The following is an 18,816-nucleotide window of genomic DNA, read 5'->3' on the forward strand; positions in this document are numbered from 1 at the left end:
GTGTTTGCAGCAGCCATTTCAGTTTGATATATCTAATAACTGATGGACACAGTAATATTTCAGGATTGAAATGAGGTTTATTGTACTAACAGAAAATGTGCAATATGCATCAAACCAAAATTTGACTGGTGCAAAAGTATGGGCACCTCAACAGAAAAGTGACATTAATATTTAGTAGATCCTCCTTTTGCAAAGATAACAGCCTCTAGTCGCTTCCTGTAGCTTTTAATCAGTTCCTGGATCCTGGATAAAGGTATTTTGGACAAACAATTCAAGTTCAGTTAAGTTAGATGGTCGCCGAGCATGGACAGCCCGCTTCAAATCATCCCACAGATGTTCAATGATATTCAGGTCTGGGGACTGGGATGGCCATTCCAGAACATTGTAATTGTTCCTCTGCATGAATGCCTGAGTTGATTTGGAGCAGTGTTTTGGATCATTGTCTTGCTGAAATATCCATCCCCGGCGTAACTTCAACTTCGTCACTGATTCTTGAACATTATTCTCAAGAATCTGCTGATACTGAGTGGAATCCATGCGACCCTCAACTTTAACAAGATTCCCGGTGCCGGCATTGGCCACACAGCCCCAAAGCATGATGGAACCTCCACCAAATTTTACAGTGGGTAGCAAGTGTTTTTCTTGGAATGCTGTTTCTTTTTGGACGCCATGCATAACGCCTTTTTTTATAACCAAACAACTCAATCTTTGTTTCCAAAATGAAGTTGGCTTCTCCAAATGTGCTTTTGCATACCTCAGGTAACTCTATTTGTGGCGTACGTGCAGAAACGGCTTCTTTCTCATCACTCTCCCATACAGCTTCTCCTTGTGCAAAGTGCGCTGTATTGCTGACTGATGCACAGTGACACCATCTGCAGCAAGATGATGCTGCAGCTCTTTGGAGGTGGTCTGTGGATTGTCCTTGACTGTTCTCACCATTCTTCTTCTCTGCCTTTCTGATATTTTTCTTGGCCTGCCACTTCTGGGCTTAACAAGAACTGTCCCTGTGGTCTTCCATTTCCTTACTATGTTCCTCACAGTGGAAACTGACAGGTTCAATCTCTGAGACAACGTTTTGTATCCTTCCCCTGAACAACTATGTTGAACAATCTTTGTTTTCAGATCATTTGAGAGCGGGCTGTCCATGCTCGGCGACCATCAAACTTAACTGAACTTGAATTGTTTTGTAGAAAGAAATGGTCCAAAATACCTTCATCCAGGATCCAGGAACTGATTAAAAGCTACAGGAAGCAACTAGAGGCTGTTATCTTTGCAAAAGGAGGATGTACTAAATATTAATGTCACTTTTCTGTTGAGGTGCCCATACTTTTGCACCGGTCAAATTTTGGTTTAATGCATATTGCGCATTTTCTGTTAGTACAATAAACCTCATTTCAATCCTGAAATATTACTGTGTCCATCAGTTATTAGATATATCAAACTGAAATGGCTGTTGCAAACACCAAAATATTTAGAACTAAAAATGATTAAGATTAATAGGGGGTGCCCAAACTTTTTCATAGGACTGTGTATATATATATATATATATATATATATATATATATATATATATATATACAGTCCTATGAAAAAGTTTGGGCACCCCTATTAATCTTAATCATTTTTAGTTCTAAATATTTTGGTATTTGCAATAGCCATTTCAGTTTGATATATCTAATAACTGATGGACACAGTAATATTTCAGGATTGAAATGAGGTTTATTGTACTAACAGAAAATGTGCAATATGCATTAAACCAAAATTTGACCGGTGCAAAAGTATGGGCACCCTTATCATTTTATTGATTTGAATTCCCCTAACTACTTTTTACTGACTTACTGAAGCACAAAATTGGTTTTGTAACCTCAGTGAGCTTTGAACTTCATAGCCAGATGTATCCAATCATAAGAAAAGGTATTTAAGGTGGCCAATTGCAAGTTGATCTCCTATTTGAATCTCCTCTGAAGAGTGGCATCATGGGCTACTCAAAACAACTCTCAAATGATCTGAAAACAAAGATTGTTCAACATAGTTGTTCAGGGGAAGGATACAAAAAGTTGTCTCAGAGATTTAACCTGTCAGTTTCCACTGTGAGGAACATAGTAAGGAAATGGAAGACCACAGGGACAGTTCTTGTTAAGCCCAGAAGTGGCAGGCCAAGAAAAATATCAGAAAGGCAGAGAAGAAGAATGGTGAGAACAGTCAAGGACAATCCACAGACCACCTCCAAAGAGCTGCAGCATCATCTTGCTGCAGATGGTGTCACTGTGCATCGGTCAACTATACAGTGCACTTTGCACAAATAGAAGCTGTATGGGAGAGTGATGAGAAAGAAGCCGTTTCTGCACGTACGCCACAAATAGAGTTGCCTGAGGTATGAAAAAGCACATTTGGACAAGGCAGCTTCATTTTGGAAACAAAAATTGAGTTGTTTGGTTATAAAAAAAGGCGTTATGCATGGTGTCCAAAAAGAAACAGCATTCCAAGAAAAACACATGCTACCCACTGTAAAATTTGGTGGAGGTTCCATCATGCTTTGGGGCTGTGTGGCCAATGCCGGCATCGGGAATCTTGTTAAAGTTGAGGGTCGCATGGATTCCACTCAGTATCAGCAGATTCTTGAGAATAATGTTCAAGAATCAGTGACGAAGTTGAAGTTACGCCGGGGATGGATATTTCAGCAAGACAATGATCCAAAACACCGCTCCAAATCCTCAGGCATTCATGCAGAGGAACAATTACAATGTTCTGGAATGGCCATCCCAGTCCCCAGACCTGAATATCATTGAACATCTGTGGGATGATTTGAAGCGGGCTGTCCATGCTCGGCGACCATCTAACTTAACTGAACTTGAATTGTTTGTCCAAAATACCTTTATCCAGGATCCAGGAACTGATTAAAAGCTACAGGAAGCGACTAGAGGCTGTTATCTTTGCAAAAGGAGGATCTACTAAATATTAATGTCACTTTTCTGTTGAGGTGCCCATACTTTTGCACCGGTCAAATTTTGGTTTAATGCATATTGCGCATTTTCTGTTAGTACAATAAACCTCATTTCAATCCTGAAATATTACTGTGTCCATCAGTTATTAGATATATCAAACTGAAATGGCTGTTGCAAATACCAAAATATTTAGAACTAAAAATGATTAAGATTAATAGGGGTGCCCAAACTTTTTCATAGGACTGTATATATATATATATATATATATATATATTTTTTTTTGCATCCCATAGATGGGTGTATTTTTTTAACCACTAGAAAGCATTGTGGTAGAGATGATAATCCTTGAACATGATCTTCTCACTACCATCCTTGTGCAATTGCTACTCTCTTATGTATAATTAGTACTTGTGTTTTCAGAAAGACCAACAACCAATATTTGACTTCATAGGGTACAAGGATGTTTGCAGGTCTGGCCTAGAAATACTATAATATACTTTTATTAAAAAAAAAAAAAGTAAATGAAAAAATATATTAAAAACTTACATTGCTCCATTTGTGTAGACGGCATCACTACCTTCAACGTATTGTACCTGTGCTGGGTAAACATGTTGCACCTGTTGTACGGTCTGTACCTGCTGCACCTAAAATGATACAAGCCTATGGTTACTGATATCATTCAAAATGGAGACTAAAAAAAACATAGCAAATGCTTATTAGAGATGAGCGAACATTAAAATGTTCGAGGTTCGAAATTCGATTCGAACAGCCGCTCAATGTTCGTGTGTTCGAACGGGTTTCGAACCCCATTATAGTCTATGGGGAACAGATACTCGTTAAGGGGGAAACCCAAATCCGTGTCTGGAGGGTCACCAAGTCCACTATGACACCCCAGGAAATGATGCCAACACCTCTGGAATGACACTGGGACAGCAGGGGAAGCATGTCTGGGGGCATCTAACACATCAAAGACCCTCTATTACCCCAACATCACTGCCTAACAACTACACACTTTCCACATTCAAAAAAACCTCTATCAAAGTGGGAAAATACCTGGAAACCTTCTTTACTCCCCAAATGGATGGACACAAACCCCAATTTAAGCTCAACAAACAGTAACAACCACCCCTTTAAATCACGTTCCCCATGACAACCACAAATGGAATAGGCAATGGGAATTCCAAAAGCCCTCACCCTTAACTGTCATTTTGAGTGTGTGTGTGTGTGTGTGATGTGGTAAGACCTTCCAAAATTCACTTTTCTAGCCCTTAACATGAGCCCTTCCAAACAAAGTTACAGGACCTTAAGCTGAGCTACCAGCAGTGTTTTTGGCACTTAGGGTGAGTTGAGCCTTGTACCAGCGTGTGTCCCTTAACATCAGGCGGGCCCTAAGTTCTGCGCTTTGCACAAAAGTTCCACATTAACTAGGCTGAATGGTACAAAGATTAGTAGGCCCGAGAACCAGGAACAGGTCTTGCAATGGCTGTCGGATAACGCTTAAAGCACATTGTCCACCAGCTAGTCAGCCTCTACCTCCTCTTACCCAACAGTCTTGTCCTCCTTCCACCCAAAATTCCCAATCTTCCCAGAACAATAACCCCAACTGTCCCTGCTCCCCAGAGCTGTTCTCCCTTCCTTTGACTGTACCGCAACCTGCCCCTCCATTTCGCGATTCCACGGACCTAACAGACGAGTATCTGTGTCCAGATGCTCAAACACTAGAGTCTCCTCCATCTCCGGTCGATTTGGTGGCGGATGACCAGCAACCCACCCTCATTGACGACGATGAGATGCAGTTGCTGTCAGGGCAGCCAGTTGACATGCGCATTGTGCAGGAGGAGGAGGCGAGACAGGAGTTGGAAGAGGAGGTGGTGGACGACGAGGACACCGACCCAACCTGGACAAGGCGGATGTCAAGCTGGGAAAGTAGTGTGGATGTTGAGGCAGGTGCAGCACCAAAAAGGGTAGCTAGAGGCAGAGGTCAACAGCTTCGCCGAAGCCAGGCCAGACCCGGAATGTCCGAAGATGTTCCCTTTTGTACCCAGCCCAGAAAAACTCCCCCATCGAGGGCACGTTTCTCGAAGGTGTAGAGTTTTTTCAAGGAATGCACCGAGGACAGATATAGTGTCGTCTACACAATTTGCCTCTCAAAATCGAGTAGGGGCCCTGAGAAGAGCAACCTGTCCACCACTTCAATGCACCGTCATTTGGAATCCAAGCAATGGAATCAGTGGCAGGCAGCAATGGCAGGACAAACGTCGCCCGCCGTTCATGCCACTGCCTCTGCTCACAGTGCTGGCGATGCACTCCAGAGGACGAGCCAGGACATCACTTCATCTGCCTCCGCCACTTTGTTGACTTCTCCCTGATCCTCCCCTGTTTCTGTCTTATCTCCTTCTCCTGCACCATCAAAGGCACCATCAGGCGCTTCTTTACAACAATCCACCATCTCTCAGACATTGGAGCGCCGGCAGAAATACACCGCTAACCACCCACCCACGCAAGCCTAGAACGCCAACATCGCTAAACTGCTGGCCCAGGAGAGGTTGGCGTTCCGGCTTGTTGAAACTCCCGCCTTCCCGGACCTGATGGCAACTGTGGCACCTCACTATGCCGTCCCTAGCCGTCTCAACTTCTCCCGGTGTGGCGTCCCCGCCTTGCACCAGCACGTGTCACTCAACATCAGGTGGGCCCTTAGTTCCGCGCTTTGCTGCAAGGTCCACTTGACCACCGACACTTGGACAAGCGCCTGTGGTCAGGGATGCTGCTTATCTTTAAGGACATGCAGGGTGAATGTGGTGGAGTCTGGTCCCGGGGTGCAAACTGAGGTACCCTATCTCCTCTCCCAGGCCAAAATTCATGGCAGGAGTAGACTGAAACCCTACGACGCTGCAACCTCCACCACAGCTACTAGCGGCAAACGCTAAAACACTGGTGTGGGGAGACGTCAGCAGGCGGTGCTGAAGCTCATCAGCTTGGGGGACAGACAGCACAGTGCCTCCGAGATCAGGGATGCCATCCTGGCTGAGATGGCATTTTTTTTTCCCTGCTACACCTGGGGCCTGGCATTTTTACGCCTGTGATAATGGCTGGAACCTGGTAGCGGCTCTGGAGCTTGCCAGCCTCCAACACGTTCCATGTTTGGCCCACGTCTAACCTAGTGGTGCAAAGTTTTTTGAAAACATACCCAAATGTACCGAAGCTACTGTTGAAAATGCGGCGCTTGTGCGCCCACTTTTGCAAGTGCACAGAAGTCGCTGCTAGCCTAAAAACACTCTAGCAAGGCCTACATCTGTCCAAACACAGGCTGTTGTCCGTCATTCACACACGCTGAAACCCTACAATACCATATCTTGAGCAGGGTGTGTGAGCTGCACAGACCTTTGATGGAGTTCCATCTACAAAACCCAAGGGTTCCTCAAAGTCAGCTCCCAAAGTTTCTGCACCATGAGTTTCCAGGGGTGGCAGAGTTATGGTTAGGGGCAGAGGCATGGATAGGGATGATGTCTAGGGGCAAAAGCAGTGTGGATGTGGAGGCAAGCTAAGCAGGAAAAACTGGGGGTACAAGCTAAGGCATGGACTGGGGTGATGTCTAGGGGCAAAAGCAGTGTGGATGTGGAGGCAAGCTAAGCAGGAAAAACTGGGGGTACAAGCTAAGGCATGGACTGGGGTGATGTCTAGGGGCAAAAGCAGTGTGGATGTGGAGGCAAGCAAAGCAGGGAAATGGTGGCTAGAGGCAAAGGGATGTCCATAGGAAGCAAGGGCAAAGATGCAAAACTCTCCCCTGTTTCAAGAATTTTCCTGACTTGTCTCCCCACAAAACATTCCTGGGAGGAGGGCTGAAACACCACCCTCCTCCTCCTCCGCTGTTAGATTGACCCCAGCTACGAGCTGAAAACGCTGCAACACTGGTGTGGGGAGACGTCAGCAGGCTGGGCTGAAGCTCATCAGCTTGGGAGACGGACAGCACAGTGCCTCTGAGGTCAGGGATGCCATCCTGGATGAGATGGCAATTTGTTTATCCCCGCTGCCCCTGGGGCCAGGCTTTTTTGTCTTGTTGGAGGGCTCTGGAGCTTGCCAGCCTCCAACACGTTCCATGCCTGGCCCACGTGTTCAATGTAGTGGTGCAATGATTTTTAAAAACATACCCCAAATTAGCTGAGCTAAGGGTGAAAGTGCGGCACTTGGACATCCACTTTCCCAAGTCTACAGTACCTGGAGCTAGCCGCAATACACTCCAGCAAGGCCTACATCTGCCTGAAGCACCTACTGTTGTGCGAGGTCACCACACGCTCTAACCCTAGATACCGTATGTTCAGCAGGGTGTGTGAGCAGCAGAGACCTTTGATGGAGTACCAGCTACAAAACCCAAGGGTTCCTCAGAGTCAGCTCCCTCACTTTCTGCACCATGAGTTTCCATGGGTGGCAGACTTATGGCTAGAGGCACAGGCATGGATAGGGGTGATGTGTAGGGGCAAAAGCAGTGTGGATATGGAGGCAAGCTAAGCAGCAAAAACTGGGGGTACAAGCAGCCGGTGGCATCATCACTGACAAGCACAGCTGTCTGTCAGCTGACAGGCTGACTTTCACCAAAATGAACAGACAATGGATAGACTCATCATATACATGTCAGTTACATGACAAATTTAGTGCAATTTGCAAGTCCAAGATGGGTTGGAGATCTGCGGAGAGGAATCTCACCACCTCTTGCGGGTGCCATCATTTGGAAGGCAAGCCCTGGGCTCAGTGGGTGAGAGCAAGCGCAGGATAATCGTCGTTTGGCCTGGCGGCCACTGCCTCTCCCACTGTTGACAGGGCTGGCGCTGCAGTCCAGACCAGCAGCCAGGACACCTCCACATCTGCCTCTGACACTTTGGGGAGTTCACCCTTATCCTCACCTTTTCCTGCCATTTCTCCTTTTGCCCGCGCCATCATGCGCCTCTTCCCAGCAACTCCCCATCTCCCAAGCCTTTCATTTCATGCTAAAGTACAGCGCAACCCACCCACATGCCCAAGGCTTCAACGGCCTCATCTCAAGAAATCTGGCCCAGGAGATGTTGGAATCCCGGCTGGGGGACACTCTGCCCTTTTTGGGCAGAGTGTCTACTGCGCCACCGCACTGTGCCGTCCACACCAGCACTTTCCCCCAAACATGAGGCGGTCCCTAAATTCAGCGCTTAGCCCTAAAGTTCCATGTGACCAGTTACGAATGGACAAGTGCATGCGGACAGGGACGCTACCTTTCAATTTGGGCACAGTGGTTGAATGTAGTTGAGGCGTGGACCGGGTCGCAAAATGTGGTGGCCTGACTTGTCTCCCCACACAACATTCCTGGGAGGAGGGCTGAAACACCACCCTCCTCCGCTGTTAAATTGACCCCAGCTACGAGCTGGAAACGCTGCAACACTGGTGTGGGGAGACGTCAGCGGGCCGTGCTGAAGCTCATCAGCTTGGGGGCCAGACAGCACACTGCCTACAAAGTGAGTCATGCCATCCTCGATGAGACGGCAATGTGGTTTTTGCCACTGCACCTGGGCCCAGGCATGTTGTCATGTGTGATAATGGCCGTAACCTGGGATTGGCTCTGTAGCTTGGCAGCCTGCAACATATTCCATGCCTGGGCCACGTTTTTAACTCATTGCTGCTAATCATTTTAAAAAGGTACCCCAATGTTCCTGAGCTACTGGTGAAAGTGTGGCGCTTGTGCGGATAGTTTTTAAAGTCTATAGTTGCCGCTGCTAGCCTCTATGCACTCCTACAACGCCTGTACCTGCTGGAACAACGGCTGTTGTGCGACGTCTCCACACTGCTGGCACTAAACATATCATGTGTTGAGCAGAGTGTGTGAGCAGCACAGACCTTTGATGTAGTTCCAACTCCAAAACCCTCGGGTTCGTCAAAGTCAACTCCCTCAGTTGCTCAACCATGAGTGGCCATGGGTGGCAGACTTATGTGAAATCCCATCCCATCCATTGCACTGGACACGAAACATTAGCATGCGCTCAGCACAACTTCGGATATGGCAGCTGCGTTAAGCAGGGTGCAGGGTACAACACAGACCAGGCCCGAGCACCAGGAACAGGTGTTAGAAATACTGCAGCATCCGCCATTTCCTTCCAATTTTGGGGTTTTGGACCCGCCACCGACTTGTCTGGACCTAAGTGGGGATCATGAGACACAGTTGCCATCAGGGCAAGCTGTGGTCATGTGCGGTTTGCAGTAAGGGGCCAGTGCGCAATTGGAAGAGGAGTTGGTGGATGACGAGGCCACCGACCCCACGTGGACAGGGGTGATGTCTAGGGGCTAAAGCAGTGTAGATGTAGAGGGAAGCTAAATCAACAAAAAACCTGGGTAGAAGCAAAGGCATAAACTGGGGTGATGTTTAGGGGCTAAAGCAGTGTAGATGTGGAGGGAAGCTAATTCAACAAAAAAAACAGGGTAGAAACAAAGGCATAAACTGGGGTGATGTTTAGGGGTGAAAGCAGTGTAGATGTGGAGGGAAGCTAAGCAGCAAAAACAGTGGGTAGAAGCAAAGGCATGCAAAACTCTACCCTGTTGGAAGACTTATTCCTAGGTCTGGAACACGTTAATGGCCCCCCTGGACAAATTACTGCCACTCAGGGGCCTAGTGTCACCAGGAGGGACAAGTATAGGCGCATGTTGTGGGAATACCTGGCCGACACCAGCTCTGTCCTCTCCGATCCCTCTGTGCTCTACAGCCTACACTTATTTTCTCATCTTTTTTTCTGCACTGCACATCTCTTGCCTGCTTCCTTTGGGATCTTACAAGTGGTGGTCCACTTCCAAAGATGGTAATTTCACTAGACAGTGTAACGGGAGTAGCTGAGGGATCGCTGTCTTAACCACTTTTTGGCACAAAATTAACTTCCAAAGCCAAATATGGTGCAAGTATATGATGCAAGGACACCTACACACCTATCTCTGACACATTGGGGAGTTCACCCTCATGCGCCCTTTTGGCCTGCACCATCATGCGCCTCTTCCCAGCCACTCCACATTTCCCAAGCTTTTCATTGCAGGCAGAAGTACAACACAACCCACCCCCATGCCCAAGCCTTTAACAGCCTCATCGATAAACTGCTGGCCCTGGAGATGTTGGTGTTTGTTTATGCTTCTGGAGACCCAGGCCTTCCGTCAGCAGATGGCAGCTGGGGCACCTCCCTATGCTGGGCCTAGCCGTTACTACTTCTCTTGGTGTGCTGTCCCTGCCTTGCGCCTGCATGTGTCCCATAACATCAGTCGGGCCCAGAGCTCTGCGCTTTGCTGCAAGGTCCACTTGACCACCGACACATGGACAAGCGCCTGTGGTCAGGGATGCTGCAGTGCTTATCTTTAATGACAGGCAGGGTGAATGTGGTGGAGTCTGTTCCCCGGGTGCAAACTGGGGTGGCCTATCTCCTCTCCCAGGCCAAAATTCATGGCAGGAGTAGACTGAAACCCTACGATGCTGCAACCTCCACCCCAGCTACTAGCGGAAAACACTGTAACACTGGCATGGGGAGATGTCAGCAGGCCGTGCTGAAACTGATCAGCTTGGGGGACAGACAGCACAGTGCCTCCGAGGTCAGGGATGCCATCCTGGCTGAGATGGCATTTTTTTTTCCCTGCTACACCTGAGGCCTGGCATTTTTGCGCCTGTGATAATGGCTGGAACCTGGTAGCAGATCTGGAGCTTGCCAGACTCAAAAACGGTCCACGCATGGCCCACGTTTTTCAACTTGTTGGTGCCATGTTTTTTTGAAACCTACACCATTGTGCCTGATATACAGGTCAAAGTGGGGCCATTTTCCTAAGTGAGAACTAGCCTCTGCTAGGCAGAAAACATTCAGAGCACACTCCTCTCATCTTCGCACCGTTGGCTGGCGGAGGAAGACGAGGGGGTTGGAGTGGCATCTGATGTCCCTGTCCCACACGAGGCTAGAGGGTGCACTTCAGTGCATCCCATTGCTTCACCACAAATGGTGTGAAGGGGAGTGGAAAATGGAGGAAATGGAGAGTGACCCTTACAGTTGGGGCCAGCAAAGGCATGCCAAGTAACACACTGGCACACATGGCTGACTTCATCTTGGGTTGCTTTTCAACACATATTTCACATCATGAAGAACAAATAATACTGGATTTTTACAAGCCTCGAACCCCGGTCTAGGTCTAATGTCTGTTCCTTTCTTATATTAGGGGAGAGGGAAAAAAATTACTTCAGTGATACGTTTAGCGTACATAGACTGACTATTAATGTGCATCCCACTTAGTGTTGTTAGGGTTACACACCGTCACAACCTGGATAAAGCTTCTATAGCTGTTAATAAAGTCAACATAACTTTACGGTATCCAAAAAGACAGCTGGTACCGACAGAGAGCAAGACAAATGTCAACCAAAGCTGTGAGCTCTGAACACCAACAGTGACTTTGGCGTCATCATCATTATAAGGGAGCGGGTGGTAATAAATAACTTGGCAGTGCCTAAAACCCAAAAAGCTTATACAACTATATTTACATTAAGATACACAAATGACACTTTTCAGTAGCATGTCATGAGACAAGCTGATAAGCTCTTCCTTTGTACAGTGCTATTTGAAAGTTAAACGCTGCCTTTATTTTAATTCTGGAGAAGGTGCAGACATTAGATTTAGAACATGTTGTCTTCATTGTCCAAATCCTCTATATAGGTAACGTGTTTTTCGGGCCGAGCTGTCTGGGAACGAGCTGGTGCAGCACTGACAACCTGGGTGAATATGGCAAGAGCCTGAGATGTAGGGTGAATGAATCCCCAAATTATTTGTGGAATTCCCAGTGAGACAATGGCACTATCTACCAGTAGCAAAAATTGTGGGTGCACGTAACCCCAATATATTCTTTGAATTCCCAGTCAGACAATGGCACTGTATAGCAGTAGCAAAAATTGTGGGTGCACGTAACCCCATTATATTCTTTGAATTCCCAGTGAGACAATGGCACTGTATAGCAGTAGCAAAAATTGTGGGTGCACGTAACCCCCATATATTCTTTGAATTCCCAGTCAGACAATGGCACTATATACCAGTAGCAAAAATTGTGGGTGCACGTAACCCCAATATATTCTTTGAATTACCAGTCAGAAACTGGCACTATATAGCAGTAGCAAAAATTGTGGGTGCACATAACCCCAATATATTCTTTGAATTCCCAGTGAGACAATGGCACTGTATAGCAGTAGCAAAAATTGTGGGTGCACGTAACCCCCATATATTCTTTGAATTCCCAGTCAGACAATGGAACTATATACCAGTAGCAAAAATTGTGGGTGCACGTAACCCCAATATATTCTTTGAATTACCAGTCAGAAACTGGCACTATACGGCAGTAGCAAGAAATGAGGGTATTTGTAACCCCAATATATTCTTTGAATTCCCAGTCAGACAATGGCACTATATACCAGTAGCAAAAATTGTGGGTGCACATAACCCCAATATATTCTTTGAATTCCCAGTGAGACAATGGCACTTTATAGCAGTAGCAAAAATTGTGGGTGCACGTAACCCCCATATATTCTTTGAATTCCCAGTCAGACAATGGCACTATATACCAGTAGCAAAAATTGTGGGTGCACGTAACCCCAATATATTCTTTGAATTCCCAGTGAGACAATGGCACTGTATAGCAGTAGCAAAAATTGTGGGTGCACGTAACCCCCATATATTCTTTGAATTCCCAGTCAGACAATGGCACTATATACCAGTAGCAAAAATAGTGGGTGTATATAGCCCCAATTCTATTGCTAGGGGACTTGCAGGGTATTTCTGAGGTGAAGGTGGGGGGGCACACCGTTGGAACGGGGATTTGGGGTGTATATATGGGGTATACGGGAATACACTGTCAGTGTGTTCCATTCAGGATCCTGGGAAAGCTGGGTTGCGGCGATTGAGCCCGTCAGTGCCACGTTACACTGACAAGCTTCTCCCTGGAATTGAAGTTATATGTAAGCCCAATATATTCTTTGAATTCCCAGTCAGACAATGGCACTATATACAAGTAGCAAAAATTGTGGGTGCACGTAACCCCAATATATTCTTTGAATTCCCAGTGAGACAATGGCACTATCTACCAGTAGCAAAAATTGTGGGTGCACGTAACCCCAATATATTCTTTGAATTCCCAGTCAGACAATGGCACTGTATAGCAGTAGCAAAAATTGTGGGTGCACGTAACCCCAATATATTCTTTGAATTCCCAGTGAGACAATGGCACTATATGGCAGTAGCAAAAATTGTGGGTGCACATAACCCCCATATATTCTTTGAATTCCCAGTGAGACAATGGCACTATATACCAGTAGCAAAAATTGTGGGTGCACGTAACCCCCATATATTCTTTGAATTCCCAGTCAGACAATGGCACTATATAGCAGTAGCAAAAATTGTGGGTGCACGTAACCCCCATATATTCTTTGAATTCCCAGTCAGAAACTGGCACTATATACCAGTAGCAAAAATTGTGGGTGCACGTAACCCCAATATATTCTTTGAATTACCAGTCAGAAACTGGCACTATATAGCAGTAGCAAAAATTGTGGGTGCACATAACCCCAATATATTCTTTGAATTCCCAGTGAGACAATGGCACTATATACCAGTAGCAAAAATTGTGGGTGCACGTAACCCCCATATATTCTTTGAATTCCCAGTCAGACAATGGCACTATATACCAGTAGCAAAAATTGTGGGTGCACATAACCCCCATATATTCTTTGAATTCCCAGTGAGACAATGGCACTATCTACCAGTAGCAAAAATTGTGGGTGCACGTAACCCCAATATATTCTTTGAATTCCCAATGAGACAATGGCACTGTATAGCAGTAGCAAAAATTGTGGGTGCACGTAACCCCCATATATTCTTTGAATTCCCAGTCAGACAATGGCACTATATACCAGTAGCAAAAATTGTGGGTGCACGTAACCCCAATATATTCTTTGAATTACCAGTCATAAACTGGCACTATATGGCAGTAGCAAGAAATGAGGGTATTTGTAACCCCAATATATTCTTTGAATTCCCAGTCAGACAATGGCACTATATACCAGTAGCAAAAATTGTGGGTGCACATAACCCCAATATATTCTTTGAATTCCCAGTGAGACAATGGCACTGTATAGCAGTAGCAAAAATTGTGGGTGCACGTAACCCCCATATATTCTTTGAATTCCCAGTGAGACAATGGCACTATATACCAGTAGCAAAAATTGTGGGTGCACGTAACCCCAATATATTCTTTGAATTCCCAGTCAGACAATGGCACTATATACCAGTAGCAAAAATTGTGGGTGCACGTAACCCCAATATATTCTTTGAATTCCCAGTCAGACAATGGCACTATATACCAGTAGCAAAAATAGTGGGTGTATATAGCCCCAATTCTATTGCTAGGGGACTTGCAGGGTATTTCTGAGGTGAAGGTGGGGGGGCACACCGTTGGAACGGGGATTTGGGGTGTATATATGGGGTATACGGGAATACACTGTCAGTGTGTTCCATTCAGGATCCTGGGAAAGCTGGGTTGCGGCGATTGAGCCCGTCAGTGCCACGTTACACTGACAAGCTTCTCCCTGGAATTGAAGTTATATGTAAGCCCAATATATTCTTTGAATTCCCAGTCAGACAATGGCACTATATGGCAGTAGCAAAAATTGTGGGTGTATATAGCCCCTTTCTATTGCTAGGGGACTTGCAGGGTATTTCTGGGGTGAAGGTGGGGGGGCACACCGTTGGAACGGGTATCGGGGGTATATATCGGGTATACGGGAATACACTGTCAGTGTATTCCATTCAGGATCCTGGGAAAGCTGGGTTGCGGCGATTGAGCCCGTCAGTGCCACGTTACACTGACAAGCTTCTCCCTGGAATTTAGCTCTTATAAGAGCTGTTGGTTGTCTTCTCCTTCCTATCCTAGCCTGTCCCTGCCTACCCAGAATCTAAGCCCTAGCTAACTGGACGGAAACCTCCGTCCCCGGTGAATTGCAAGCTCAGAATGACGCGAAGCTGGGCGTCGCTGTTCTTTTAAATTAGAGGTCACATGTTTTCGGCAGCCAATGGGTTTTGCCTACTTTTTTCAACGTCACCGGTGTCGTAGTTCCTGTCCCACCTACCCTGCGCTGTTATTGGAGCAAAAAAGGCGCCAGGGAAGGTGGGAGGGGAATCGAGTAATAGCGCACTTTACCACGCGGTGTTTGATTCGATTCGAACATGCCGAACAGCCTAATATCCGATCGAACATGAGTTCGATAGAACACTGTTCGCTCATCTCTAATGCTTATTTTAGTATGTACAGTGACTTAAGTTTGATGTTAACATTTTAGAAGGGAATGTTTCTAAATGGATACATATTACCTAGTGAACTGTGCGTACTTATCATTACCAAGAATATTCCAAGTTACAAAATAACAGGCTGCCATCTGCATGTAGCTGTCCTGTCTATGAAAGGGAAGATTCGCTTCATAGAAGCATTTATGGAAACATTTAGGAGACACAGGGAAACTATCTTTACAAATGTGAAGTGTTAAATGTAATGTCAGGAGCTATATGACATGGTGACGTTGAGTCTCCTGCTGAATATCCTTTCACTTAACAACCTTATCGACAATGGTTCTACTGTATCAGAAGGAAGTGTCATACAAAAATATCAAAGATTGTACCTTGCACTTTCTGTCTAAGCTGCAAATGTGGCATTTATATTTTGACATTAACGACAACATGGAAGCAGCATTATATTACAGGGGTTATCCAGAAAAAGTAAGAAGTCCTTAGTAAAGGGGTCAGACATAACAAAACAAACATGGCCAAACTTACCACTTCATGCTCTTCTGTTGGTGGCTTTCACTCTCTGGCTGTTTACAAGCACTGCAGGATGATGTCACGGGCTCCAGTTTCAACCAATCACAGGCCAAAGTGGTTGTCTGAAACTTACGGTGATGTCATCCTACAGAACCAGTAACGGAGGAGCAAGAAGGGACGAGTATGCTTGTATTTGTTTTTTTATGACTGTTATAAATCAAGCGGTTCTGCCGCTGTGGAAACGCCACAGCAAAAAACGTGCTAATTTACAGTTCCTGCAAAGTGGTTGGGATTCTAGCGAATCCTATTCACACATTGCGGAAAAATAAATGCAGTGGACATGCTGCGATTTCCAAAAGTGTTGAGGTTTTGGAAGCTGCGGCATGGCAATTATACCTATGGAAACGCTCATGGTATCCCTATAGGTGTAATGGAAGCAGAAAGTCCGAATAGGAAGCCTCTGCAGACTGTCTGTGAAAAGTACTGCGGGAATAAACGGTGATATGTTGCCACAATGTTTTTTTTTTCTGCAGAGTTGTTTTATTGCGATCTGCTAAGTGGGGCTTTAGCCTTAAAAGGCTTTATTGAGATGATTTTCATTCAGCATTACCCACATGTAGTGAGGCATACAAGCCATGAGCATTATAATTTACTTTAGGTTTTGAAACTAGGCCTTCTACTGCAGAATAGTTGAGGGTTTTTTTGAGTCAAAGCCAACAGTGGCTTAGAATGGTAAATATCAAGGGAACACATATACATATCCTTTCCGCTAAATCTACTCCTGGCTTTGACTCAAAAATATGGCAGCAAAATCTAAAACAAAAAGCACAGCTTTCCACAACCTGTGGCCTAAGCCTAAGGTGACATGCCCACAATTTTCCCAAATGGAATAGGACTAGCCCCGGTATTGTGTATGGGGCCATAGAAATTAATGGATCGGTGTGCTAGCCATGAAAAACATAACTAACACAATGACAGTGCACACCAGGCTTTAGATATTGTGATCTATCCTTAAAACATAAAAATGATTTAAAGAAATAAAATTAAATTACAAAAATTTGTAAAGATGTCCACAATTGGAATTCATTAAAGACATACATAGAGTATTCCAGGCCTTTCACATGATGATTATACCTTAGTGAGCCTGAAATGCTGAAAGAACTGTAACTCATATTAAGCGTGACCCCGCTCAGGCCTAGAACTGAGCCATGTTTAATTCATAAACATAATCTGCAAAACAACTGATGAAGAGCTCTCAGTGCAGGGAGCAGCATGGAGGATGCAAATTTATACAATTACATGAATGTGCAGCATGTTCATGTGTAATCTCAGGCTTTGAGCAATACGAACAGGATAAGTGTCTAAGGACGACGGAGATAATGATAAATCCACACTTCACTATGTAATTTGTTTAGATTTAGGACTGAAGCAACTTTTTCACTTAAAGATGCACGAGTTAGTTATGATTGTTTTTCTAGATATATTGTGAAATACGTACAATGTCACAACTGACATCACATTTTAAAGATTATCTTATTTTTACTGTTATTTATACTCTACTTTTTTTTTTCAATAAAGATTACATTTCTACCACGTGATTACTTGGCTATAGACTTCCATATCTCTATCTGTATACCATGGTTTACAAACTATTTGCCATTTTACCGACATGTATTCATTGTTAGAAAGAGAGAATAGTAAAGACAGATTTATATTTAAAGGGATTCTACCATTAAAAATAATTTTTTGGTGGCTAACACGTCGGAATAGCCTTTAGAAAGGCTATTCATCTCCTACCTTTAGATGAGATCTCCGCCGCGCCGTTCCTTAGTAATACCGTTTTTTACCGGTATGTAAATTAGTTCTCTGGCAGCGATGGGGGCGGGTCCCAGCGCTGAAAATGCGATGAGGGCGACCCCACCACTGCCCGAGAACAGGATCCTGCGCCGCCTCTATCTTCTGCTGGATCCTCCCCTTCTGTCTTCGTCTTTCTTCGGCGGCTTCACGTCTGTCGGCTCTGACACTAGTAGAGCCGACTGCACATGCGCGGCCATAGTTCTGAGGCCACAATTGCGCGCATGTACAGTCGGCTCTACTAGTGTCTCAGTGGCAGAGCCAACTGCGCAGGCGTCAGAAGAAAGATGAAGAAAGAAGGGGAGGATCCAGCAGAAGATAGAGGCGGCGCAGGATCCTGATCTCGGGCAGCGGTGGGGCGCCCTCATCGCATTTTCAGCGCTGGGACCCGCCCCCATCGATGCCAGAGAACTAATTTACATACCGGTAAAAAACGGTATTACTAAGGAACGGCGCGGCGGAGATCCCATCTAAAGGTAGGAGACGAATAGCCTTTCTAAAGGCTATTCCGACGTGTTAGCCACAGAAAAAAAGATTTTTAATGGTAGAATCCCTTTAAAGGGGTTTTCTGGAATCAGAACATTCATGACCTGTTATTATGCCATTAATATTAGTTCAGTGGGGGTCCAACTCTTCGTACCCCTTCTGATCAGCTGCCAAGTGCTTTGGCCTCTTCAATGTTTAGCATGGGACAAAGTTGCACTGCCAGTACTAAGTTCCCAGAGTGCAAGTAGACAGACCACTGTAAACATAAGGGTAAGCTCACATGGAGTTTTTTGGTCTGGAACCTGAGGCGGAGTCCGCCTCAGGTTCCGGACCAAAATACGGGTTACTGCGACTGGATGCTGGTGCAGTGCACCGGCATCCAGTCGTACACTCCCCTCTGGATTGGGCCCAAATGAATGGGCCAAGTCGGGAGGGAGTGTCTTCAGGCGGATGTCACAAGGTGAATCCGCCTGAAAGAATGAGCATCTCGCTTCTTTTTCTGGGAGCCGGAACAAACGCCTCCCGGAAAAAAGAACTGACCTCCTCCCATTGATTTAAATGGGAGCCGTCTTTTTGCTCAGGATTTTGAGGGTGATACGGCCTCAAAATCCTGACCAAAAAACCCTGTGTGAACTTACTACCCTAGAAGTGTGGCCTCTTCAATCAGGGGATGGGTGGGGATGCCAAGGACCAAAATATCACCA

The 18,816-nt window shown here is 45.6% G+C and overlaps 1 protein-coding gene across 5 annotated transcripts in view; it reads right to left on the minus strand.

The window, feature by feature from the left end:
* Positions 1-18,816, minus strand: part of RFX3 (regulatory factor X3) — a 213,599-nt gene that overhangs the window by 61,613 nt on the left and 133,170 nt on the right. For all 5 annotated transcript variants that reach the window (XM_075279001.1, XM_075278996.1, XM_075278982.1 and 2 more), the window contains one exon: positions 3,492-3,589. In XM_075279001.1, the coding sequence (XP_075135102.1) occupies positions 3,492-3,589 (98 nt within the window). The remainder of the gene's footprint in view (positions 1-3,491; positions 3,590-18,816) is intronic.

The sequence above is a fragment of the Leptodactylus fuscus genome, chromosome 1 (assembly GCF_031893055.1).
Source record: "Leptodactylus fuscus isolate aLepFus1 chromosome 1, aLepFus1.hap2, whole genome shotgun sequence".
NCBI classification, from domain to species: Eukaryota; Metazoa; Chordata; class Amphibia; order Anura; family Leptodactylidae; genus Leptodactylus; species Leptodactylus fuscus.